Source organism: Marmota flaviventris, chromosome 8 (genome assembly GCF_047511675.1).
Source record: "Marmota flaviventris isolate mMarFla1 chromosome 8, mMarFla1.hap1, whole genome shotgun sequence".
In the NCBI taxonomy this organism is placed as follows: domain Eukaryota; kingdom Metazoa; phylum Chordata; class Mammalia; order Rodentia; family Sciuridae; genus Marmota; species Marmota flaviventris.
Window position 1 is genome coordinate 301,940 of NC_092505.1, and position 26,533 is coordinate 328,472.

Consider the following 26,533-nt stretch of genomic DNA (forward strand, 5'->3'; position numbering starts at 1 on the left):
AACGTTCTGGAATTGGCCAATTCACCCCATAAGCACTGACTGAATTATATGTACTGAACGCTATTCCTTGTAGCAGTTTTCAAACTGGTCCAGGGACCCTGGGGTGTCTGAGGGCCTTTCAGGGCACTAAGGCTAAGAACACGCCATGGTGATGTAAAGATGCCATTTGCTTTTCTTTCTCTCCTGTCACATGCACCTGAAGTCACTGTGAATGCAGGTGACCCAGACGCTTTCATCAGTCAGCCATGAAAGAGACCGTCAAAGCACGGAATGAGCCCCTTCTTCTCCCTCAAGGTGGCTGTTTTGGAAATTACTTTTGCAGAAGTATGGTGATTCATCTCAACATGTAACGAGTTTACTGCTGTTTTAAGTGAAATAATAATTCTAATTTTAATTTTAATTTCTAATAAGATAAATATCAAGACATATAACCCATGCAGGCTAAAAAGCTCCGTGGTGTTCTCAATCCTTCTTAAGAAACACTGTTCTGGTTTTCAAGATGGCAGAATAGAGGTCACTTTCCTGGCTGCTACGTGGAGTGAAACCGAGAAAGCAGACAGGTAGCTTCTCAGCGTGAGGTATTGGAAACCTTCAGGGACACTGTAAGTCTACAGGATAAAAACTCTACTGCCAATAAATTAAAAAAAACCATAAAAATAAATAAAGATACTGTGTCCATCTACAACTAAAAAATACATTAAAAAAAAAAACAGGAGGGCTGGGGCTATAGCTCAGTGGTACAGCACTTGCCTCACACATGACACATGCAAGGCACTGGGTTCAATCCTGAGCAACAAATAAAAATAAAGATATTGTGTCCATCTACAACTAAAAAATAAATTAAAAAAAAAAACTCTACTCCTCACATCTATACTGCTAGATGGGTAGACACACAAACAACATGAAAAGGCAAGGGGTCAATCATCGCAAACAGACCAAGGTGCTCCAATAACAGAATCCAACAACACCAGAGTGGAAGAAATATCCAAGAAAGAGTTTATAATGTACATAGTTAAAACGATGTGCGAAGTAAAAGCCAGTATAAGGAGTGAAATCAGAAAGAAAATACAGGAAGTGAAATATCACTTCAATAAAGAGAGATTCTGAAAAAAAGAAAAGCATACAAATCTTTGAAATGAAGGAAATCAATAAATCAAATTAAAATTTCAATTGAAAGCATCACCAACAGACTAGACCACTTAGAGTTTCAGGCAATGAAGGCAAAATAAATAATCTTGAAAACAAAGTTAAACATGGAGAAAAGATGTTAAGAGACCACAAACAGAACTTGCAAGAAATGTGGGATAACCTGAAAAGACTATATTTAAGATTTATTGGGAGAGATGAAGATTCAGAGATACAAACAAAAGGAATGCACAATCTTTTCAATGAAATAATATCAGAAAATTTCCCAAACCTAAAGAATAAAGTGGAAAATCAAATGCAGGAAGCTTACAAGACCTCAAATATACAAAACTGCAACAGACCCACACCAAGGCACATTATCATGAAAATGCTCAACACAGAGAATAAGGATAGAATTTTAAAGAACGCCAGAGAAAAATGACAGGTAAGATCTGGCAGGATGACGACATGCATTTTCTTCTCAGCAGCTACGGATCCTTCTCTAAAATAGACCACGTCTCAGGCCACAAAGCAACTCTTAGCAAATATAAAAAAAAATAGATATACTTTGCATCCTATCAGATCATAACAGAATGAATTTAGAAATCAAGAATGAAACTAAAAATAGAGGGGCTGGGGTTGTGGCTCAGTGATGGAGAGTTTGCCTAGCATGCATGAAGCACTGGGTTCGATCCCTGGCACCACATAATAAAAACAAATAAAATAAAGGTATTGTGTCTATCTATAATAAAAAAAAGTTCAAAAAAAATAGAAGCTACTTTAATACCCGGAGACTAAATAATATGCTACTGAATGAACAATGGATAGCAGAAGAAATCTGGGATGAAAAAAAACATACTGAGAGGTAAATGAAACAACATATCAAGAACTCTGGGACACTATGAAGGCAGTGCAAAGAGGAAAATGCATTGCATTGAGCTCACTTATTATTAAAAGTATAGAAAGTCAACAAATAAATAACCTATCATTACATCTCAAAGTCCTAGAACAAGAAGAATGAATCAACACCAAAAGCAGAAGACAGGAAATAAAATCAGAGCTGAAATCAATAAAATTGAAACAAAAGAGATAATCCCAAAAAATCGACAAAACAAAATGTTGGTTCTTTGAAAAACAAATCAATAAAATAAAATTAATAAACCCTTAGCCAAGCTAACAAAGAAAACTCAAATTACTAAAATTCACAATGAAAAAGGAAATATCACAACACAAACTACTAAAATACAGAAGATAACCAAACCTACTTTGAAAATTCCTACTCTGATACAATAGATAACCTTGAAAACATCCACAAATTTCTAGAGACATATGACCTAAAAAAACTGAATCAGGAGGACATAGAAAGTTTAAACAGATCAATTTCAAGCTATGAAATTAAAGATGCTATCAAAAGCCAAGGAAGAGAAGCCCAGGACCAGACAGAGATTCTCAGCTGAGCTCTACCAGACCTTCAAAGAAAACTAACACCAATCTCCTCAATGATCCCATGAAATACAAAAGGAAGGAACCCTTCCAATTCATTCTTAATTCCTTTTAAGGTTCCAATGATATTCTTCATGGAAACAGAAAAAGCAGTTATGAAATTCATTTGGAAAAATAAGGAGAAATCCTCAGTGAAAAAAACAAAGCAGGAGGCATCCCAGTAGCACACCCTTAAACTACACCACAGAGCCACAGAAACAGCATGGGGCCGCACCAAGACAGAACGGAGACCAGTGGAATGCAAGACACTGGACAAAGGGGCCATAAGTAGTCACTGGAGAGAAGAGAGCCTCTTCAACAAATGGTGCTGGGAAAACTGGAAACCCACATATAATAAAGTGAAACTAAACCCCTCGCTCTCACCACGCGTGAACTCAACTCAAAGTGGATGGAGGACTCAGGCATTAGACTGCAGACCCTGTGCCTACTAGAAGAAAATGTAAGCCCAACTTCCCAAAATGTCGGCTTAGGAACCAAATCTGTCAGCAAGACTCCTAAAGCTCAAAGAAGTAAAACCAAGAATCAATAAATGGGATAGTATCAAACTAAAAAGCTCCTTCATAGTAAAGGAGACAATCAAGACAGTGAAGAAAGAGCCCGCGGAATGGGAGAAAATCTTTGCCACCTGTACCTCAGATAGAGCATTAGTCTTCAGGATATATATATATATATTAAAAAAAAAACTCAACTTCAAAAAAACCAAATAACTCAATCGATAAAGGGGCAAAGGCACTGAACAGACACTTCACAGAAGAAACATGAATGGTCAACAAACGTGAAAAAATGTTCAACATCTCTAACAACTGGAGAAATGCAAATTAAAACCACACTGAGATTCCATCTCACCCCAGTCAGAATGGCAACAATCAAGAATACAAGTAACAATAAATGTGGTGAGGATGTGGGGAAAATGGTTCACTCATACATTGCTGTTGGCACTGCAAATTGGTGCAACCACTCTGGAAAGCAGTATGGAGATTCCTCAGAAAACTTGGAATGGAACCACCATTTGACCCAGTTATCCCCCTCCTCGGTACATACCCAAAGGACTTAAAATCAGCACACTGCAGTGACACAACCACATCAATGTTCACAGCAGCTCAGTTCACAATAGCTAAGCTACGGAACCAACCCAGGTGCCCTTCAACAGATGAATGGATAAAGAACATGTGGCACATATACACAATGGAATATTACTCAACCATAAAGAAGAATGAAATCATGGCATTTGCCAGTAAATGATGGAACTGGAGACAATCATGCTAAGTGAAATAAGCCAGTCCTCAAAAACCAAAGGCCGACTGTTCTCTCTGACGTGCAGCTGCCAACACGTAATAAGGGGTGGGGCAGGGAAGAATAGAAGTTCATTGGATTAGACAAAGGGGAATGAAGGGAAGGAAGGAGGGATGGGAATAGGAAAGACAGAGGAATGAACTGGACGTAACTTTCCTATGTCACATATGGATAAATGACCAGTGTGACTCCATGTTCAACCACAAGAATGGAAGGGATTACAGGTGTGTGCCACCAACTTGGCTTTTCCTGTTCATTTTTAAAAATGATTTTTATATTAGAAATATTAGACCTTCACCCATCACTATGTAACAAATATTTTGGACAAAGTTATCAAAAATTTTTGAGCTTTCTTTATAGCATTATTTTACCATAAAACAAAAGAAGGTCTGGGGTCATAGCTCAGCAGCAGAATGCCTGCCTAGCATGCATGAGACACTGGGTTTGATCCTCAGCACCACATAAAAATAAACAAATAAAATAAAGGCATCCTGTCCATCTACAACTATTAAAAAAAACTTTAAAAAAAAAGAAAAAATGCAACAGAATAAGTATTATTTTCGAGTGGAATACTCAACTAACAGACTGTGTGCTGGGTAGTTCACAAGTTTAATAAACTTAAAAGGGATTAAATATGCAGGAGAAACACATCTGAACAATGCACCTGGAAATACGCTGAGATCAACAAACATCTAAACACAGTGGGGCAGGAGAGAGGCAGAGGAGAAAGGTCCAGGAAAGATCCAGAGCAGAGCTCAAAGGCAGGAGCACTGGACGAGCAAGGCCGGCCCCAGGGCAGCAGTCGCAGGGCAACCCTAGGGACCCTGGGGAAAGGGACCACGACACCGAAGGCAAACCCACTGCCGAGCAGACCACAGTGGACACAACCAGGTGGAAGAACCCAGCACCCAGCTGGGTGAACCCCACAGGGAGCAGGGGCATTCATGGGTGGAGGCACCCTATTGCACAGCCCTGGGCCTGCCAGGCAAGAAAGAATAAAAGACCCAGAGAATCCTGGAGCCCGCATGCGAACACACACACACACACACAGTTAAAACAATCTGAATTCAACAAAATGGCAAGACACAGCCATTACACACACACACACACACACACTTAGAACAATCTGAATTCAACAAAGTGGCAAGACTCAGCCATTACACACACACACACACACACACACAGTTAGAACAATCTGAATTCAACAAAGTGGCAAGACACAGCCTTTACACACACACACACACACACACACACACAGTTAGAACAATCTGAATTCAACAAAGTGGCAAGACACAGCCATTACACACACACACACACACACTCAAAAAAAAAAAATCAGTCGCTTACCTGTGTACTAACAATGAATAATCTGAAAAGAAATTACAAAAACAATTTACAACAGAATTGAAAAGAATTCAGCATGGAGGCAAAGGAGTTCTATAATGAAAACACTGCTGAAGAAAAATTAAAGGCAACAAAAATAAATGCTCATGTGTAGTATGTTAACATTTTTAAATTAGAAATCCAATGTGATCCCTATAAAATCCCAAAGACCTCTTCTGCATAAATAGAAACACATGTCCTAAGATTCACAGGAATCCTAAATAGTCAAAAACAGAGCTGGAAGACTCTGCCATACCTGATTCTAAGAGGAGCTGAGACTGTGCGTGGTACTAACATGCAGACAGACCAGTGGGACAGAGCAGAGAGCTCAGAAGCAGTGCCACACAGGAGCAGTGACTTCTGCCAAGGGTGCGAGAGCACTCCACTGAGAAAGGACAGTCCTTCCCACAAACACCACCAGATCTCCACGAGCAGACAATGAAGGTCCCGGTCACAGCCTGAACACGAGCCATGACTCTTTAGAGGACCTCTTGAGAGGACAGCGTGCCACTGCCAGGCACAGGGTCCTGCAGTCCTCGTCAGCTCTACTCCAAAGACATCAGCAACACAAGAAAAAAGGGACAAATGAGACTTCACGAAAATGTTCAAATTTTGTATATCGAAAGACACGATCAATAATCCTAGTGACACAGGAGGCCAGGCAGAAGGGCAGAGGGATGGCAAGTTCTAGGCCAGCCTGGGTAACTAACTAGCCAAGACCGTCGCGAAAAAATAAAAAGGGCTGGGATGTGGCTCAGTAGTAAGTCACCCCTGGGTTCAATGCCCAGTAATGAGAAAAGAAAAAGAAACTACAAAGATAGGCTAGAGAATGGAAGAAAATACTTGTGTGAATATTATACCTGATATGGAATTAACACCTAGAAAATATGGCAAAAGTAAAAAAAAATTTTTAAAAAGCATAAATAATCTGAATGGGGGGGGACCCTTGGGGCTGGGGGTGGTAGAGTCTTGCCTCACGTGTGAAGCATTGGGTTTGATTCTCAGTACCGCATAAAAATGAATAAATAAAATAACGATATTGTGTCCATCAACAACTAAAAAAAAAAAAATTCAAAAACACAAAACCAAACCAAACCTTTAAGAGACATTTCTCCAAAAAAAAAAGTCTTCAAATGTCCAAGCAGCACATGAAGGTGCCCAGATCAAGCAGAAGCACCTCGCACCTTCAGGACGGGTACTACCAGAGCACCTGCTGGGGATGCATGAAGACCCAGAGCTCTGCGCACCCCAGGGTGCAGGTGAAGAGCAGCAGCAGGCAGGTCCCCCAACACTGAAAGCAAGGTTGCCCACCCACCCAGGTCCTGCACCCAGGCTCCCACCTATAGACAGAGGCCCAGAGAGCCCAACAAGGTCACCACACCATCCAGGTCCTGCACCCAGACTCCCACCTACAGACAGAGGCCCAGAGAGCCCAACAAGGTCACCCACCCACCCAGGTCCTGCACCCAGACTCCCACCTACAGACAGAGGCCCAGAGAGCCCAACAAGGTCACCCACCCAGGTCCTGCACCCAGACTCCCACCTACAGACAGAGGCCCAGAGAGCCCAACAAGGTCACCCATCCACCCAGGTCCTGCACCCAGACTCCCACCTACAGACAGAGGCCCCAGAGAGCCCAACAAGGTCACCCACCCAGGTCCTGCACCCAGACTCCCACCTACAGACAGAGGCCCAGAGAGCCCAACAAGGTCACCCACCCAGGTCCTGCACCCAGACTCCCACCTACAGACAGAGGCCCAGAGAGCCCAACAAGGTCACCCACCCACCCAGGTCCTGCACCCAGACTCCCACCTACAGACAGAGGCCCAGAGAGCCCAACAAGGTCACCACACCATCCAGGTCCTGCACCCAGACTCCCACCTATAGACAGAGGCCCAGAGAGCCCAACAAGGTCACCCACCCACCCAGGTCCTGCACCCAGACTCCCACCTACAGACAGAGGCCCAGAGAGCCCAACAAGGTCGCCCATCCACCCAGGTCCTGCACCCAGACTCCCACCTACAGACAGAGGCCCCAGAGAGCCCAACAAGGTCACCCACCCACCCAGGTCCTGCACCCAGACTCCCACCTACAGACAGAGGCCCAGAGAGCCCAACAAGGTCACCCACCCACCCAGGTCCTGCACCCAGACTCCCACCTACAGACAGAGGCCCCAGAGAGCCCAACAAGGTCACCACACCATCCAGGTCCTGCACCCAGACTCCCACCTACAGACAGAGGCCCCAGAGAGCCCAACAAGGTCACCCACCCACCCAGGTCCTGCACCCAGACTCCCACCTACAGACAGAGGCCCCAGAGAGCCCAACAAGGTCACCACACCATCCAGGTCCTGCACCCAGACTCCCACCTACAGACAGAGGCCCCAGAGAGCCCAACAAGGTCACCCACCCACCCAGGTCCTGCACCCAGACTCCCACCTACAGACAGAGGCCCCAGAGAGCCCAACAAGGTCACCCACCCAGGTCCTGCACCCAGACTCCCACCTACAGACAGAGGCCCCAGAGAGCCCAACAAGGTCACCCACCCACCCAGGTCCTGCACCCAGACTCCCACCTACAGACAGAGGCCCCAGAGAGCCCAACAAGGTCACCCACCCAGGTCCTGCACCCAGACTCCCACCTATAGACAGAGGCCCCAGAGAGCCCAACAAGGTCACCCACCCAGGTCCTGCACCCAGACTCCCACCTACAGACAGAGGCCCAGAGAGCCCAACAAGGTCACCCACCCACCCAGGTCCTGCACCCAGACTCCCACCTACAGACAGAGGCCCCAGAGAGCCCAACAAGGTCGCCCATCCACCCAGGTCCTGCACCCAGACTCCCACCTACAGACAGAGGCCCAGAGAGCCCAACAAGGTCACCCACCCACCCAGGTCCTGCACCCAGACTCCCACCTACAGACAGAGGCCCAGAGAGCCCAACAAGGTCATCCACCCAGGTCCTGCACCCAGACTCCCACCTACAGACAGAGGCCCCAGAGAGCCCAACAAGGTCATCCACCCAGGTCCTGCACCCAGACTCCCACCTACAGACAGAGGCCCAGAGAGCCCAACAAGGTCACCCACCCACCCAGGTCCTGCACCCAGACTCCCACCTACAGACAGAGGCCCCAGAGAGCCCAACAAGGTCACCCACCCAGGTCCTGCACCCAGACTCCCACCTACAGAAAGAGGCCCAGAGAGCCCAACAAGGTCACCACACCATCCAGGTCCTGCACCCAGACTCCCACCTACAGACAGAGGCCCCAGAGAGCCCAACAAGGTCACCCACCCACCCAGGTCCTGCACCCAGACTCCCACCTACAGACAGAGGCCCCAGAGAGCCCAACAAGGTCACCCACCCACCCAGGTCCTGCACCCAGACTCCCACCTACAGACAGAGGCCCAGAGAGCCCAACAAGGTCGCCCACCCACCCAGGTCCTGCACCCAGACTCCCACCTACAGACAGAGGCCCAGAGAGCCCAACAAGGTCACCCACCCAGGTCCTGCACCCAGACTCCCACCTACAGACAGAGGCCCAGAGAGCCCAACAAGGTCGCCCACCCAGGTCCTGCACCCAGGCTCCCACCTACAGACAGAGGCCCAGAGAGCCCAACAAGGTCACCCATCCACCCAGGTCCTGCACCCAGACTCCCACCTACAGACAGAGGCCCAGAGAGCCCAACAAGGTCACCCACCCACCCAGGTCCTGCACCCAGACTCCCACCTACAGACAGAGGCCCCAGAGAGCCCAACAAGGTCACCCACCCAGGTCCTGCACCCAGACTCCCACCTACAGAAAGAGGCCCAGAGAGCCCAACAAGGTCACCACACCATCCAGGTCCTGCACCCAGACTCCCACCTACAGACAGAGGCCCCAGAGAGCCCAACAAGGTCACCCACCCACCCAGGTCCTGCACCCAGACTCCCACCTACAGACAGAGGCCCCAGAGAGCCCAACAAGGTCACCCACCCACCCAGGTCCTGCACCCAGACTCCCACCTACAGACAGAGGCCCAGAGAGCCCAACAAGGTCGCCCACCCACCCAGGTCCTGCACCCAGACTCCCACCTACAGACAGAGGCCCAGAGAGCCCAACAAGGTCACCCACCCAGGTCCTGCACCCAGACTCCCACCTACAGACAGAGGCCCAGAGAGCCCAACAAGGTCGCCCACCCAGGTCCTGCACCCAGGCTCCCACCTACAGACAGAGGCCCAGAGAGCCCAACAAGGTCACCCATCCACCCAGGTCCTGCACCCAGACTCCCACCTACAGACAGAGGCCCCAGAGAGCCCAACAAGGTCACCCACCCACCCAGGTCCTGCACCCAGACTCCCACCTACAGACAGAGGCCCAGAGAGCCCAACAAGGTCACCCACCCAGGTCCTGCACCCAGACTCCCACCTACAGACAGAGGCCCAGAGAGCCCAACAAGGTCACCCACCCAGGTCCTGCACCCAGGCTCCCACCTACAGACAGAGGCCCAGAGAGCCCAACAAGGTCACCCACCCAGGTCCTGCACCCAGACTCCCACCTACAGACAGAGGCCCCAGAGAGCCCAACAAGGTCACCCACCCAGGTCCTGCACCCAGACTCCCACCTACAGACAGAGGCCCAGAGAGCCCAACAAGGTCACCCACCCAGGTCCTGCACCCAGACTCCCACCTACAGACAGAGGCCCAGAGAGCCCAACAAGGTCACCCACCCAGGTCCTGCACCCAGACTCCCACCTACAGACAGAGGTCCAGAGAGCCCAACAAGGTCACCCACCCACCCAGGTCCTGCACCCAGACTCCCACCTACAGACAGAGGCCCCAGAGAGCCCGAAGCAGGGTCTGGGTGAACACTGTCCATGGAGCTCTCCTGGCAGCAGGAACACACGACAGAGTCACACTGTGGACACCAGCAAAATGGTGCTGAACCTTGAGGGCAGAGGTCCAGGATGTGCCACAACAGAGATGGGCCTCAGGACACCAGTCTATGAAGTAAGCCCCCTGCAGAAAGACCAGCGTGGTGCAAGTCCACCTAGCGAGCAGATAGAAAAGAGAACGCTGGCTGCCAGGGCTGGGGAGGGGGAGTCAGTGCTCCACAGACAGAGCTTCCGTCTTTCCAGACCAAGAGCTGTGGAGACGACGGTGCTGCTCAACACCACTGTGTGGACTCTACAGCTGGTTCTCAGAGTGGTTCGGACAGACACAAGGTGGCTCCGTGCAGGTCGCCTGCCCCCACGTGTGAGGCCCTGGTCTCCTCACCCAGCACCACCAAAAAACAGAAGTTAAGGCGGCCAGGCACAGCGGCCCACACTGGCTGTCCCAGTCACTCATAAGGAAGAGATGGGAGGATGCAAGTTTGAGGCCAGCCTGGGCAATGTGGAGACTCTGTTTCAAGACAAAATGTTTTTAAAAATTAAAAAAAAAGGGCTGGGGATGCAGCTCAGAGGCAGAGCATCTCTGGGTTCAATCACCAGGAGTGAAAAAATTAGAAAGTGGTTAAGATACAAAATTTCATGTTCTACGTATTTCACTGCAAGAAAAAAAACTTTTTAAAAGTAGATCCATGCAATTGTCTATATTCAAAAACCATGAAAGAAAAACCATATGAGCATTAAATAAAAAAAATGATAAAAACTTTCAGAAACTTAAAAAGGAACCTTGATCAACCTGTTGAAGGAATCTACAAAAAATCTATAATTAATATCAAAACTGAAAAATATAAAACCAAATGCTTTTTCACACTTGGCATTTCGATTAACATAGACTAGACGCCTACACACCAAAATACAGCAAGAAAAACAAATAAAAGGCATGCAGTTTAGAAAGAAAATACAATGTCTTTATTCATAAATAATAAGATCATGCATATAGAAAATCTTAAGGATTCTACCAAAAACTGCTATTAGAACTAATCTGAGACTAATATAAGGTCCACATGAAACATCAACGGTATTTCTAGAGTCTAACAAAAAATAATTGGGAAAAATGTTAAATTTTTTACAACTGCATTAAAACGTGTTTTGAAATAACAAAATATATATAATACTGGGCTGGGGTTGTGGCTCAGTGATAGAGTGCCTGCCTGGCATGTGTGAGGCACTGGGTTTGATCCTCAGCACCACATAAAAATAAATAAATAAAAATAAAGGTTTTACGTCCATCTACATCTAAGAAAAAAAAATTTAAATATAGGCAATATCTATACACTGGAACAACTGAAATACTCACTGACTGGAACACATGACACTGTGAAGATGCTGATCCCCAGAGCTGGGGACATAGCTCAGTTGGTAGAGGGCTTGCCTCACATGCACAAGGCCCTGGGTTCAATCCCCAGCACCACAGGGGAAAAAAAAAAAAAAGAAGATGCCAATTCCCCTTAAACTGGTGTAAGGATTTAAAGAAATATCAGCAAATAGCTCCACAGAAATTTTTGTGGAAACAATAAACTGATTTTTTTATATTTTAAAATACAAAAAAGCTGGAACAACTAAAACACTTCATAAATGAAAAGCACAGTTGGAGGACACAAGCTACACAACATCTTGAATTTTCATAAATCTACAGGAGTCACTTGGTGTCACAGGAATTGGTATGAGTTGGTGATCTTTATGATAAATGCATCAGGACAGCCAGACATCCAAAAACAAGAATGTGAACATTTTGATTCATACCTCTTACTTCTGCTAAAATTACCTCAAAATGAATGCAAAATTGAAAACTATAAAATTCTAAAAGTAAATAGAGGGGAAAAGCTTTATGACCTTGCGTTAGGCAAAGACGCCTTAGATAAGGCACAAGAACACAATCTATAAAAGCAAAAATTAGTAAAAAAAAAAAAACAACAAGCCACAGACTAGGAAAAAAATATAAATGATAAACCTGAATTTTGTATACAGAATATATAAAGAACCCCCAAAATTCAATAAAAAAACAAAAAACAAACTTTTTTAAGGCAAAAGTTTTAACACTTTTCCTAAAAAAATACACAGATAGAAAATAAGCATATGAAAACATTTTTAACACACTATCATCAGTGGTTACGGAAACGAAAATTAGAACTGTGGTGAAATTCCCCACATGCTCGCTGCTAGAGATGCAGAGGAAGGAGAATGGGACAAGCACTTTGGAAAACAGCTTGGCAATTTCTTAAAACGTCACACACACCCCTGGAGGTCACTCAGCCTTCCACTCTCTAAGAACCTGCACTCAAGAAGTGAGAACACACGTGCACACACACTCAGGCAGATGAGCACCACGGCACCTTCACTGGAGGTAGAGACAGCTGTGGCGCACTCCGGGGACACACTGCTGGAGGACTGCCAGGGTCAGCTGGCACCATCACTGACAAGCAAGAGGCAGACGGTAGAGAGTAGATATTATCGTTCAACTTACATAAAACTCCAGAAAACAAGACCAATCTATGGTGTCAGGAAGTGAATCAGAGGTTCCTGGGTGGCGGGGACACAAAGGGCAGCAGCTGGACATGAGACTGCTGGACACACCCATAGCATTTGGACATCTTGAAAAAACTGCACACGCTGAAAGAGGGCAGTTCATTCTATGCTGATTTTTATCTCAATTAAGGTCTTAAAGGTTTTAAATGTAAAGAGAGATAAATCACATTAAAACATGTTCAATCAAGTACCCCTCTCTGCGTTGACTCAGCCTTTTTCTTTTGCACTATGAAGAAAATGAAAACCTCAACGTAAAGTGACCTTCTGTTAGGAGCACCGAAATAGCAGGAGAGTCTGCGATCTGAGATCCTCTGTTTTCTCTGATTTAAGTTGGTACTTTGGGGAAAAAACTTGACATGACTTTTTAAAAAAAAATACTAGAAATAGTTTCAAAAAGAAATGGTCTGTACGAGGGCCTTCTGAGAGCCGCTGGGAAACAGCACCAGGCACTGGCCTTGGGTGTTGTGGAGGGAAGCGGCACTCACAGAGGCTGCCAAGACTTGCCCAGTCAATTCACACATGCGTGCCAACAGCTGCACACTACCCACTGCAGGTCTCACTCCTCAACATCCAGCCCAAGTTGTGAGGTTTCCCCTCCTACTCTCCTTCTTTCCCATCTTACCAACTTCACACCAAGTGATTTTCTGTGGGAACAGTCACACCCACACTCTTTTACCTTTACTCATGAGTGAGTGAGAGCTGATGGCTGGCTGGGCTTGCTGGGGGAGCACAGTGAAGCTGGGCTCCACACCAGAGTGATATCCTGTGCTTGTTCTTTCAGAAGGAGAAGATGAATGTGCTCACCATCTGCTGTTTCCAGGATGCTCCCGCCGTACCCCCGAGGAGCAGCTCTCACAGAAGCCACCTGGGGACGTTCATAGTGCGGACGGTCCACGAGGCCTGTGGTGACGTCAGGAGGGGCAGAGTGCAGATCTGCTTTTGAAATGAAGACGAGGTGGCTGTTAGTTCTGAGGAGCACATACTGCTGATCAACCCACCGTCAGATGCTGCCCCCAGCCAAGCCCACATGGAGCCTGACTGATTCTGCTCCCAGCTGCCCACAGCACAAGACTCTGTGAGTGCCCAGATATCACGAGCAACAGTGGTGGAGGCTCAATTCTCAGAGGGATCCAGACCTCAAACCAAGACTACAGCACAGAGACAGGCACGCAGCAACTGGCCAGTGACCACTGCAACCTAATAGGAGTCAGAATTCTCCCTCGAGGGAGCCAGACAAACCTGAGCTCACATGTCAAGAGAACATTTCACAATGTCAGCCACACATCTGTAACCTATTAACCACCAAAAAGTATGCCACAGTTACAAAGACCCCACCATCACAGGCCTCAAAGGATAAAACTAAAAAATGTCTGCGATGAGCTGGGCATGGTGGCACATGCCTGGGACCCCAACAACCTGAGAAGCCAAGGCAAGAGGACTCAAAGCTCCAGCCCAGGAGGCGGGGCAAAATCCCATCTCAAAAACAAAACCACAAATGAAAAACAAGGCTGCAATACCATGTGACCCAAACAGCTGCTTAAAGTAAAAAGGGTCACTGTCACATTTAAAGACTAAGATGGGAAATACAAAATGCTTCAAGCACCCCATCCTTGTCGTGTATCCCTCACGGTGCACTTGCCACCTCTGTGGAAGGAAAGGCACTGCACCAGAAGGACAACAGACACTGGCCTCCTGCAGCACCGAGCAGCAGACACTATTCCAGAGTCCAGGTCTGCTGACCAGGGCAGCGATGGCCTTGGGCTGGTCTCTGGTCAGTGGCTGACCAGGGCAGCGATGGCCTTGGGCTGGTCTCTGGTCAGTGGCTGTGCTAAGGGTGCTCTCCAGCATTCCAGCTCACTAGGGCTAACCTTCTGCCAGCTACCACTTCCATATGAGGAAAGACCAGATGGGAGTTGTTTACATGACAGAATTTAGACAGCCAGACACAAACCCACTCTTCATGCCACAGAACGTGCCATGTGGGAAGACCTACAGCTCTCATGACATCGTCTCACAGCCCTTCAAAGAGTGTGACACTGAGCAGACAAACATTTTAGAGCATGCCAGTCAGTAGGTTCTCTGAGTTCAAAAAGAAATTTCCTTGCTGTAAAATCTAGCAAAAATAAGTGATTTAAAAATACACATGAAAAGCAAGGCATATGTGGTAACGTATCCATTATAGGTAGTTTTTTAAATAGCCACATAAACTACTCAAAAAATGAACTACTATAACGAAAAGTACTGCTTTTAAATATGTGTTTACATTTGTGTCAAAATATTTAACATGGGGCTGGGGTTGTGGCTCAGCGGTAGAGCACTCGCCTAGCACGAGCGAGGCCCTGGGTTCAATCCTCAGCACCATGTAAAAATAAATAAATTAAATAAAGGCTTAAAAATATATTTAATGTATTTGATTTCCTTAATCTGAAACTAGTGAGGTGCAGTGGCACATGCCTATAATCCCAGGGATTTGGGAAGCTAAGGCAGCAAGATCACAATTTCAAGGCCGGCCTCAGCAATTTAGCAAGGCCAGAAGCAACTTAGTAAAAACCTGTCTCAAAAAAATTAAATTAAATTAATAAATAAAAGGGGGCTGGGGATGTAGCTCAGTGTATGCTCCCCTGGGATCAATCCCTGATACCAAGAGGAAAACAACAAACAAACTTTTTTTAAATTACCTTTACCTAAGATGTTCTCATCAAATTTTTTTACTGAATATATTCTTCCTCTTTCCAGATTTCTCTCCTCAGTTCAAACTAAAGAATATCTAGTGTTAAAAATAGAGAAAGGATGCTTCCGCAACAAGAGGAGGGAAGGCCAGGTGCAGACTCAACATCCAGTAGCCCAAGGCGGGGACCAGTGCCTCCTGGGAGCGGAGCTTTCCTGGATCTTGGAACATCTGCCTACAGGACTGGTTGGACCTTCCTAACCCTGAAGTCAAAACCCAAAACGCTCCCGCGTGGCAATCAAAGTCTCAGATTTCAGAGCATTTAAGATTTCTATTTTCAGATTACAGAAACTTAACTTGTACTTTGAGATTTAGAATAAAAGTAAAAACGTTCCCAGAAAGCCACAGAGACAAGGAAGGCAGGCTGCCCTTCACAGGAGCACCCGCAGCCCCTCTGTGTGTGGAAAGCATGATGTGGGGGCCAGCTGCTCTCTGACTCACATCACAGTGGCATGACCCTCTTCAGCAGGAATACACAGACCAAGAAGAAATGCAGAGCAACTCTGACCAGCCCCACAGAGGGACACTAAGAACCCCACCCACCTCCAGTGCAGCCAACTGACCACGCTTACAGGTAAGAGCGTCTCAGCACACAGGCCCAGAACTGCCTGGACCAGACCACCTATCACGGGTGTACCACAGGTGCTCCCGTTTCAGTTTCAGCAGAAAAGCAAAGAAAATGAAGAAGATCAAAAAACCTGGGGCCAGAGCTGGGATTGTGGCTCAGCGGTAGAACAGTCGCCTAGTGTGGGCGGGACCCGGGTTCGAATCTCAGCACCACATAAAAATAAAGGCATTGTGTTGTGTCCATCTACACCTAAAAAAATAGATATTAAAAAAAAAACCCGGGGCCAGCTCTGGCTCCCCACTGAGCAGCCAAGTATTGTCAAGAAGTTATAAACACCTCACTTTCTGTCTTCCTTCCTCTAGAAAATGAGGTCACCAGGAGTCTCCAGCAATACCGCCTGCCTGTCTAGGCACCAAAGCAAGAGTGTTCGGGGACCACATGCCAGCCGCATGCTGCCAGCCATGCCACTGTCTTTGTTTAAGCAGGATGTCACGTTTTTCCTCCCTGAGTGTGATCTGAAGTGCGTGATTTGGAAGAGATCCAGGCATTTTCATGATCAGCTTTGACTGGCACCTTGATTTCAGCTGAGGGGCGCCCGGAGGAAGAAAGGCCATCATAGCCACAGCCCTGGCCCCTGCCTCAGGACCTCACCTGCTCATACAGGCCATGAGGAAAGGCAGCCAGCCCAACGGGGCTGTGACAACCACAGCAGGCAGGTGACACCGAGCAGGGGTGGGGGTGGAGGATGCCCACATGCCCCAAGAATCGGGCTGCCAGCTCCCAGAGCACAGAACTACTTCAGCGACCGAGGACACCTCTCGGGGGAGAAGAGGTGGGTTTCTGAGCAACCAGGCCTACTGTTCAACAAGTACAGGGTTTGATCTGGAAGCCAAACTGGCCAGGAATCGTCCCCGCTCCTGTCAGGGTCATCACTGCAAGCTCAACACCAGCTGGCATTTCAGGCAGACAGGCACCGTGACCTCTGGCTGCAGGAGCCCGGCTGTCTGTGGAAGGTGGCACAGCCCCACTGCCCTCCACCTGCGGGCCAGGGGAGCGCCTCCATCCTGGGCGCGCCTGACCCTGCCCTGCTGCGGCCATGGCCACGGCAGCTGGTTACTGACCTATGTGGGCGTGGGCTGCAAGGTCTGAGAGCGCGGCGGCGGGTCTGCCTCCCGGGTGAGATGAGGTGGAGGATGCGGAAGATGAGGTGGAGGAGCCCTGAATGACCCGGTCGAGCCAGGGCTCTGCACCGGGGTGGCTCTGGAGCACAGTGGAGCTGAGCTGCCCGGGCCGCTGCACAGAGCCCTCGTCTTCTGAAGCGGACGATGTGTCTGCGGTGAAAACAACCACGACAGGCATGACGCAGGGTGGGTGAGAGGGTGGCTTCCCACGGGCCAGCCCAGAGGGTGCCGGACACCCAGGCTGCTCCTCCTAAGGGCATGTGAGGAGGCTGAGGGGAAGTGCTCTAGGAGTCCCACTCCTAGAGGCCCTGGCCACTGGCGCATACTGGGGTGAAATGGGCCTCTCTGCCTGAGCACGTCACTGCTGCCAGCCCACATGGCCACACTCCAGGGCAAGGCAGGCCAGCCTGCAGAGCCACAGCACTGGGGCGGCCTGGGGGCTACACCCTGTCCACCTGTGTCCTTGCAGGCAGATCACATGAAGTAGCTCTAGAAAGAGCTCGGTCAGTGAATTAACTGTGGACAGCAGTCTGTCGGGTCAGCACAACCACACTCACGGGTTCACAGTTGTCAAAAGTCTTTGGCAACGACACAGTGTCCACACCTCTGCCCAGTAGAAATAATCTGACAGCAAATCCTAAGATATTTTCCGACAATAAAGGTTAAGCACAGAATCACCACTGAACCACTGAGTCGTCTCGTGATCTGAGGTGTCTGGTTTTTCCCTATGATTCCAGATTCATCAAACCAAACATGAGTGTCACGAGGGCAGCCACAGAAGCTCGTGAATGGGAAGCCACCAGCCCCTCAAACTTCGGTCAGGGTTAGTGGGAAGTTAGACAAACCCCATCTACAACTTTTAATTTCTCATGGAAACAGCAAGAAAACAACAAAAAATTACTAGAACTGTCCAAATAGTCCTCAACTGTCCCACTGAAGTCCTGGTAACAACATACCAAATGACAGTGACAAGATGAGAATAATTGAGCTTTTGTATTTTACTAAGTGCTTATTTAAGGTTCTTCTCTTCACCCCCAATATTAATAGTACCTTGAGTTTTTTTAAACAAAAGAAACTAAAATCCTCACACAAAGTGCTGCAGAGAGGAAAGGCAACTTTAGATTTTCTTTTCAAGATCTATAGCTGAGAAATTTATAAGTATTATGCTTATTTTGAAATTATTTTTAGATCTAAAGAACTCAGCTCAAAAATAGAAATTGTCAATGTTAAACTGAATTGCATTAAGTTAGTAGGTATTATGTACAGAGTCTCTTATTTACCATTTCCATTCTTATGTTGGTTGTACCTGTGGATGTCACTGAGAAAGTTTAAAGATTGCACATTTGAAACAAATGCTCTTTACAAATAGTTAGATTTTTTTTTAAGAGAGAGAGAGAGAGAATTTTTCAATATTTATTTTTTAGTTCTCGGCGGACACAACATCTTTATTTTATTTTTATGTGGTGCTGAGGATCAAACCCAGCGCCCCACGCATGCCAGGGGAGCGCGTTACCGCTTGAGCCACATCCCCAGCCCCACAGATAGTTAGATTTTAAAGGGAAAACGAGATCATTGTGCTGTGATTTTATCCAGGATGTGAGAAAAAAATATTACCCTTGGGCTGGGGTTGTAGCTCGGTGGTAGAGCACTTGCCTAGAACGTGCAAGGCCCTGGTTTTGATCCTCAGCACCACATAAAAATAAGTAAATAAAATCAAGATACTGCATCCAGCTACAACTAAAAAATAAAATTTTGAAAAAAAAAATATTATCCTTGGAGCTTTTTTCCCTTGCTGCACAAATAATTGTGAACCATTTTAAGTGACTTAAACTATAAACCAAACAGTACAACCTGCTAAGATGACCCTGCATTGCAAGTTATGTAACTCAGATTGCTGAAGCTTTAGATGAAAGCTAAAGAATTGTTGGATTCTCATTGTATGACTACAATAATTATAACCTTTCAGAAGAGATTCTTCTAACCTGAAAACATCTATGAACTGAATTTTAGAAAATAAGTATATTAATTAGTTATTTTGAAAGATACCAAATGCAAAAGTTGCAGATCTATATAAGTTAATAAGTTCATATACTCCACATGAATGTAAGTGTGTTATATGGAGATTTGTCTTGTAAACAGTTGAATGTACCTAAATTTTCTGTATGTGAAAAATGTGGTTAATGTGCTTATTACAGGGATAAGTAAACTTTCAGTTTTAAAATGGGAAAAAAAAAAAAAAAAAAGTGCTGCAGAGTACGCGTGTCCCCATGGGAAGAACAGTGCCGTGCACATCACAGACACTCCATAGCATGCTTACTAAGTTCCCCAAATCTGTGCTCCAAACAGAGGGACATTCCAGCTCAGGGGATCAAACACCAGGCCTCAGGCCCACTCCCAAGACCACCCATCAATACCTGGGGGGGTGTAGGCATCCACGGAGGAGTGCGCCAGGACAGAACGTCTCTTCGAGGGCATCGGCATCCTCCTCTCTTTGTACTTGGCCAGGGCTGCTTGCACGGCCTCCGTGTGGACATCTACAGAGAGAGCAATGGCAGAAAGGCTTTGACAAGACAAGACTCTACTGTCCTCATGGCTTGCGAAGGGGACAAATCTCTGACTGCCTGACCATCCTACACTTTTCTAAACAGGAACCAGAACAATATATCCATAGTTATAAATTAAAACAACAACCAAAGAAAAATCCCCAAATTTGAAAATAAAGTGAAAGAGATAAGCCTGAACAAATCTCTGCCGTGAGAACCAGCACTGAGACTCGCCAGCCTGCTCCTCCAGAAGACCCACTGCAGACACAGAGAACTGCTTAGAAAACATCAAGCTCTCACACGCTGCAGCCAGTGGTGAGAGAGCTATAACACAGGTGTCTTCTAGGTTGAAGGGCCTTGCACGTCTGCCCAGCTCCTGAGCAGGGGCCATACAAGTGCAGACCAGAGCGCAGATCAACCTGGGACTGCTGCTTTGAAAAGCTCCACCCTGCCAGACAGGCACAAGCCATCAGCACAGTGACTCGGGAGCTGGGACAGGAGGGTCACAAGCTCGAGGCCAGCCTGGCAACTTAGCGAAACCCGGTCTCAAAATAAAAATTAAAGGGCTGGGGGTACAGCTCAGAGGTAGAGCATCCTGGGTTCCATCCCCAGCACCATGAAACAAAACAAAAGGAAGAATGTCTCACCTCTGTGCACTGAAAATGTCTAAAACAGCCACCAGCCCGACAGCCTCGGCATCATTTTGAAACCTCCCCCTCACCACAGGGTCACTGAGAATCATCAGCTCTGGGGCAGGGGAGGAGCACCTCACCCTAATAGACTTGGGCAAGCCACGAAGACCACACAAGGCCGATTCAAGAGTCCCCAGGGGCCAGGATGGGCAGATAATATCACAGATGTGTACTCAGGAAAGGTGAAGAAAGGAGAGGAAAAGAGGAAACAGAATTCTCAGGCAGCCATGGAGGAGGCCAGTACCCACCCACTGTTTCAAAAACTGGCGATAAATGGAGAGAATCCACATGCACCCTGACCTTCCTGTGACAGCCAGTAACTGAGGGGAAGTTCACCGTCAGAGGCCATTCAGGCCTCTGAGTAAGGAGCAACGGGATGCCCTTCATCATTCCACAGCCCTGAGGAATCAGAGCCAGGGACCAAGCACAGCTCTGGCTTCTGCTTCACAGTGAAGAACGAGACGGACTCCACAGAGCCACCAGACACACTGCCAGGCTGCATCGGCTGCCGACCAGGGAAGACCAGAAACTTGCCAACCACCGGCCACATGCACATCTCACCTGGGTCCTGGATCCAAACAAACTTTAAAAAAGGAAATGAACACTGTCTGAATACTTGATATTAAGGAATTACTGCTGAGCACTGTTGGATATTTGACATTAAGGAATAGTGACTATTCATTACTTTGTAATAATGCCATTTCTTTTAGAAATACATATAGCAATACTCCCTACCTGTGGTTTCACTTTGAATAATCAACTGTGGCCTAAAAATATTATGTGGAAAATTCCAGAAATAAAACACTCAATTTTTAAATTGCATGCTCTTCTGCACAGCATGATGAAATCTCACACCATTGTGTCCCAGCTTGCCCAGGTCATGAATCACCCCTCTGTCTAGTGTATCCATGCTGTATATGCTGCCCACCATAGGTTACATAGTGGCCGCCTCAGTTATCACATGGACTGCTATGGTATCACAGTGCTGGAATACAAGCAACCCTTGTTTTATTTACTAATGGCTCCAGAGTACAAGAGTAGTGATCCTGTAATTCAAATATGCTAAAGAGAAGCTGTAAAGGGTTTCCTATAAGTGAAAAGGTAGAAGTTCTTAACAGGAAAAGAAAAAGAATCAGGAAAGATGGTGGAATAAGACAAACATCATTACCCAAAGTACATGTAGGAAGACATGAATGGTGTGACTCTACTTTGTGTAGAACCAGAGACATGAAAAATTGTGCTCTATATATGTATTATGAATTGAAATGCATTCCGCTGCAATGCATAACAAATTAGAATAAATAAATTTAAAAGAAAAAGAATCATACACTGAGGTTGTAAGATATATGATGAGAATCAACCTTCCAGTACCCAACCCACTATTTTGAAAACGGGAAAAAAAATTGAAAGAATCCAGAATGTACTGGAAGGAAAAGAAATTCATGACTATTTTGCCATCATATCTCAAACTTGTTTAAAAGTCATGGCCATGGTATATGGCAATTAGGGATGAAACAGGCAGGCGTCAGCTGGGTGAGGTGGAGCACAGCTGTCATCCCAGGCACCAGGAGCCTGAGGCAGGATCACAAGTCCAAGGCCAGCCTCAGCAACACAGAGAGGCCCCTAGCAATTTAATGAGATCCTGTCTCAAATAAAAAGGGCTAAAACATGACTCACTGGTAAAGCACCCTCAGATTCAATCTTCAGTACCAAAAAAAAAGGATAAAACAGATGTTAAATATGTGTAGAAAAACATGGCACAGGGCTAAGGTTGTGGCTCAGCGGTGGAGCACTCACTTTTCATGTGTGAAGTACTGGATTCAGTTCTCAGCACCTCATATAAATTAAAAAAGGTTCAGCACACACCATAGGTTCAGGCATCAACTGGGGGATCCCAATCAGTGCCCTGAGGATCCACAGCTAAGTGGTAAGGAGGAAAAACCTTAAAACTAACACCAATCCTCCTCAAATGATCCCATGAAATACAAAAGGAAGGAACCCTTCCAATTCATTCTTAATTCCTTTTAAGGTTCCAATGATATTCTTCATGGAAACAGAAAAAGCAGTTATGAAATTCATTTGGAAAAATAAGGAGAAATCCTCAGTGAGAAAAGCAAAGCAGGAGGCATCCCAGTAGCACACCCTTAAACTACACCACAGAGCCCCCAACAGCATGGGGCCGCACCAAGACAGAACGGAGACCAGTGGAATGCAAGACACTGGACAAAGGGGCCATAAGTAGTCACTGGAGAGAAGAGAGCCTCTTCAACAAATGGTGCTGGGAAAACTGGAAACCCACATATAATAAAGTGAAACTAAACCCCTCGCTCTCACCACGCGTGAACTCAACTCAAAGTGGATGGAGGACTCAGGCATTAGACTGCAGACCCTGTGCCTACTAGAAGAAAATGTAAGCCCAACTTCCCAAAATGTCGGCTTAGGAACCAAATCTGTCAGCAAGACTCCTAAAGCTCAAAGAAGTAAAACCAAGAATCAATAAATGGGATAGTATCAAACTAAAAAGCTCCTTCACAGCAAAGGAGACAATCAAGACAGTGAAGAAAGAGCCCGCGGAATGGGAGAAAATCTTTGCCACCTGTACCTCAGATAGAGCATTAGTCTTCAGGATATATATATAAAAAAAAAACTCAAAAAACTCAACTTCAAAAAAACCAAATAACCCAATCGATAAAGGGGCAAAGGCACTGAACAGACACTTCACAGAAGAAATACGAATGGTCAACAAACGTGAAAAAATGTTCAACATCTCTAACAACTGGAGAAATGCAAATTAAAACCACACTGAGATTCCATCTCACCCCAGTCAGAATGGCAACAATCAAGAATACAAGTAACAATAAATGTGGTGAGGATGTGGGGAAAATGGTTCACTCATACATTGCTGTTGGCACTGCAAATTGGTGCAACCACTCTGGAAAGCAGTATGGAGATTCCTCAGAAAACTTGGAATGGAACCACCATTTGACCCAGTTATCCCCCTCCTCGGTACATACCCAAAGGACTTAAAATCAGCACACTGCAGTGACACAACCACATCAATGTTCACAGCAGCTCAATTCACAATAGCTAAGCTACGGAACCAACCCAGGTGCCCTTCAACAGATGAATGGATAAAGAACATGTGGCACACATACACAATGGAATATTACTCAACCATAAAGAAGAATGAAATCATGGCATTTGCCAGTAAATGATGGAACTGGAGACAATCATGCTAAGTGAAATAAGCCAGTCCTCAAAAACCAAAGGCCGACTGTTCTCTCTGACGTGCAGCTGCCAACACGTAATAAGGGGTGGGGCAGGGAAGAATAGAAGTTCATTGGATTAGACAAAGGGGAATGAAGGGAAGGAAGGAGGGATGGGAATAGGAAAGACAGAGGAATGAACTAGACGTAACTTTCCTATGTCACATATGGATAAATGACCAGTGTGACTCCACATCACTTTCAACCACAAGAATGGGGAGTTATGCTCTATACATGTATGATATGTCAAAATACATTCTATTATCATGTATATCTAAAAAAGAACAAATTTTTAAAAATTAAATAAAAATAAAATTTCTATGAGAAAAAAAACGAGAGAGACCTTGAGTCAGGCAAAGATTTCTTAGGAAGAACAAAAGTACTATGCACTGGGAGAAGTGGAACCTTAGGTCTCTTCAAAACCAACAGCACTTTAAGAAAATGCAGAGTCAACTAACCGCAGCCTGGGAAAGGATCGCAAGTCCCACTGACGATAAAGGAGGAGGACAAAGCTCATGAGGGCAACGCGGAGGGCTGGGGTGAGGAAAGGGGGTGCAGGACCATGGTGCGGCTCCCAGCGCAGGAGGCGTGTGGCTACGTGTGGACACCTGCAGGGTGCGGCCACCTAAGGACTCACTGCAGGGGTTCACCTTTGTCACACTGGGAGTGTTAGATATTCCTGACATGACCACTTCTTGCTGGCCATGGTGGCACATGCCTGTTAATTCCAGCTACTCAGGCAGCTGAGGCAGGAGGAGCAGAAGTTCAAACCAGCCTAGGCAACTTGGCAAGACCCTGTCTCAAAATAAATCTTGAAAAATATGTATATGTATAAAGGACTGGTATGTAGCTCAGTAGTAGAACGTCCTCTATCATCTTTTTTTTTTTTTTTTAACTTCCAGTGCTGATAATTGAACCCAGGGCACTCTACTGAGCTACATCCCAGCCCTTTATATTTTTATTTTATTTTGAGAGAGGGTCTTCCTGTATTGCCCAAACTGGCCTCAGACTCAATCCAGCCTCAGCTGCCCGAGGCTGAACCTGGCTGGAAAACACTTACAAAAAGAGCTTCATCATTTATAAAAGAGATACAATGACAATATGAAAACATGGCTGAGCAGGTAGAGTGCTCAAAAGTGATTGACATGTAATGTACAATTAAAAACATGAATGTTTCTCAGTGAATCTTCTGATAATCCAAGTAAAATACTAAAGGCAAATTTATTCATAAAAGCACTGCCCAACAGTGGCAGAAATCTAATTAAAAGAGAATCTCCAAAATTAGCAAAGGAGCGTGAGCATGTCTACCTCTGGTAGTGCTACTCTGGAAGTGCTGGACTCGCACGTCCCCGGGAAAGCCAGCACAAGTCAGGAGGCCAGGCTGCTGCTACCCAAAAGCAGGACTTGGTTCCTGAGCATTATGACGATGTAAATCGTTGCTCCACATTTTTACTGGTGCACTGTAGTGGCACATAATGGTGGGATCTACTGCTACAGATGCTTACATGCCCACAATGTAACAATATAATCTGGCTGATATCCCCCCCAGTATTTCCCCTCCCTCCCTCCCTCCCTCCCCCTTTTCCTCTATTGATGTCCCTTCAATTTTCATGAGACCAATCTCACCCCTTTCTTTCCCTTTTTCCTCTCTAGCTTCCACCTGTGGAAGAAAACATAGGACACTTGACCATCTGAGTTTGGCTTATCTCGTTTTTTAACATAATGTTCTCAAATTCCATAAATTTTCCCACAAATGACATCATTTCATTTTTCTCTCTGACTGAATAAAACTCCATTGTGTATAAGCCACATTTTCTTTATCCATTTATCCGTCAATGGACACCAGGCTGGTTCCATAATCTGGCTGTTGTGAACTGTGCTGCTAGAAACATGGGTGTGCAGTTGTCAGTGCAGCGAGAGGACTTGAATTCTTCAGGGTCAATGCGAGGAGTGGTACAGCTGGGTCACAGGGTGGTCCTCTTCCTGGTCTTTGAGGAGACTTCATACTGTTTTCCATAGTGGTTGGACTAATTAACCATCTCACCAATGGCACGAAAGTGGAAAACAACTTCTCTTAACAGACATTCTGGCAAAGGAACGCTAACCAAAAGCCAGGGTGGTCAGAGTGCAGGTCCTGCCTGCCCACCCACTTCCCAGCTGTGACCTACCTGAGCGGAAACGTTCATCCCTGGAGGTGGTGGGCCGAGACCTCTGTGGCTGGAGTGCAGCAGTGGTCAGTGAAGGCCCAGGGACTCTGTTCTCTGATTGCAGACATGGGTCTACCCCTAAAACACAATTTTTGGAAATATCTTGTATAAACAATTTGCTTTTTCAGTTATGAAAAAAATTCCACTTGAAACAGCAAGTATTTGTTACACATGGCCAGCCCCCCTCCCCCCCCCCACACACACACACGCGTGGTGCTCAACCTGGTGTGGTATTTGATCAAAAAGAGCTGCTGACCTGGGATCAGAGTATGATGCAGTGCTCACTAGGACATTCATACTACCTCTCCCCTCCCCACCCGGCCAGGCCCCACCTCCCACTCTCCATCTGCAAGGGTGACAGTGACAACTCTCAGGCACCTGGACAGCACAGCACCAGCAGCTCAGGGCAGATGCATGGGCCTTGGGTCTCTCAGGCAGCAGTTTATCTACAGAGTGGCCCTGAAAAGCCCACCCCTGCAAGTGACTCTCCTAAATGTGCAAGACTTATGTCCCTTGTTCTCAGAGCACTGTCCATGGTATCAGAAAATCCCAGGTGAGAAACAGCCACCCACCACCAGGGGCCCAACAGCCCTT

General features: G+C 46.4%; 1 protein-coding gene across 8 annotated transcripts in view; it reads right to left on the bottom strand.

Annotated features, from left to right (window-relative positions):
* Dip2a (disco interacting protein 2 homolog A) overlaps positions 1-26,533 on the bottom strand; it is a 92,315-nt gene that overhangs the window by 43,688 nt on the left and 22,094 nt on the right. For 4 of the 8 annotated variants that reach the window (XR_011708240.1, XM_071614949.1, XM_071614947.1 and 1 more), the window contains exons 3-6: positions 25,901-26,017; positions 19,646-19,765; positions 17,172-17,381; positions 13,559-13,690 (exon numbers count right to left, since the gene is read on the bottom strand). Coding sequence is in view for 7 of the 8 variants with exons in the window: in XM_071614949.1 (XP_071471050.1) it covers positions 13,559-13,690; positions 17,172-17,381; positions 19,646-19,765; positions 25,901-26,017 (579 nt within the window). In the remaining variant the exon portion in view is untranslated. The remainder of the gene's footprint in view (positions 1-13,558; positions 13,691-17,171; positions 17,382-19,645; positions 19,766-25,900; positions 26,018-26,533) is intronic. The other 4 variants (XM_027922243.2, XM_071614948.1, XM_071614951.1 and 1 more) reach the window with 3 other exon arrangements.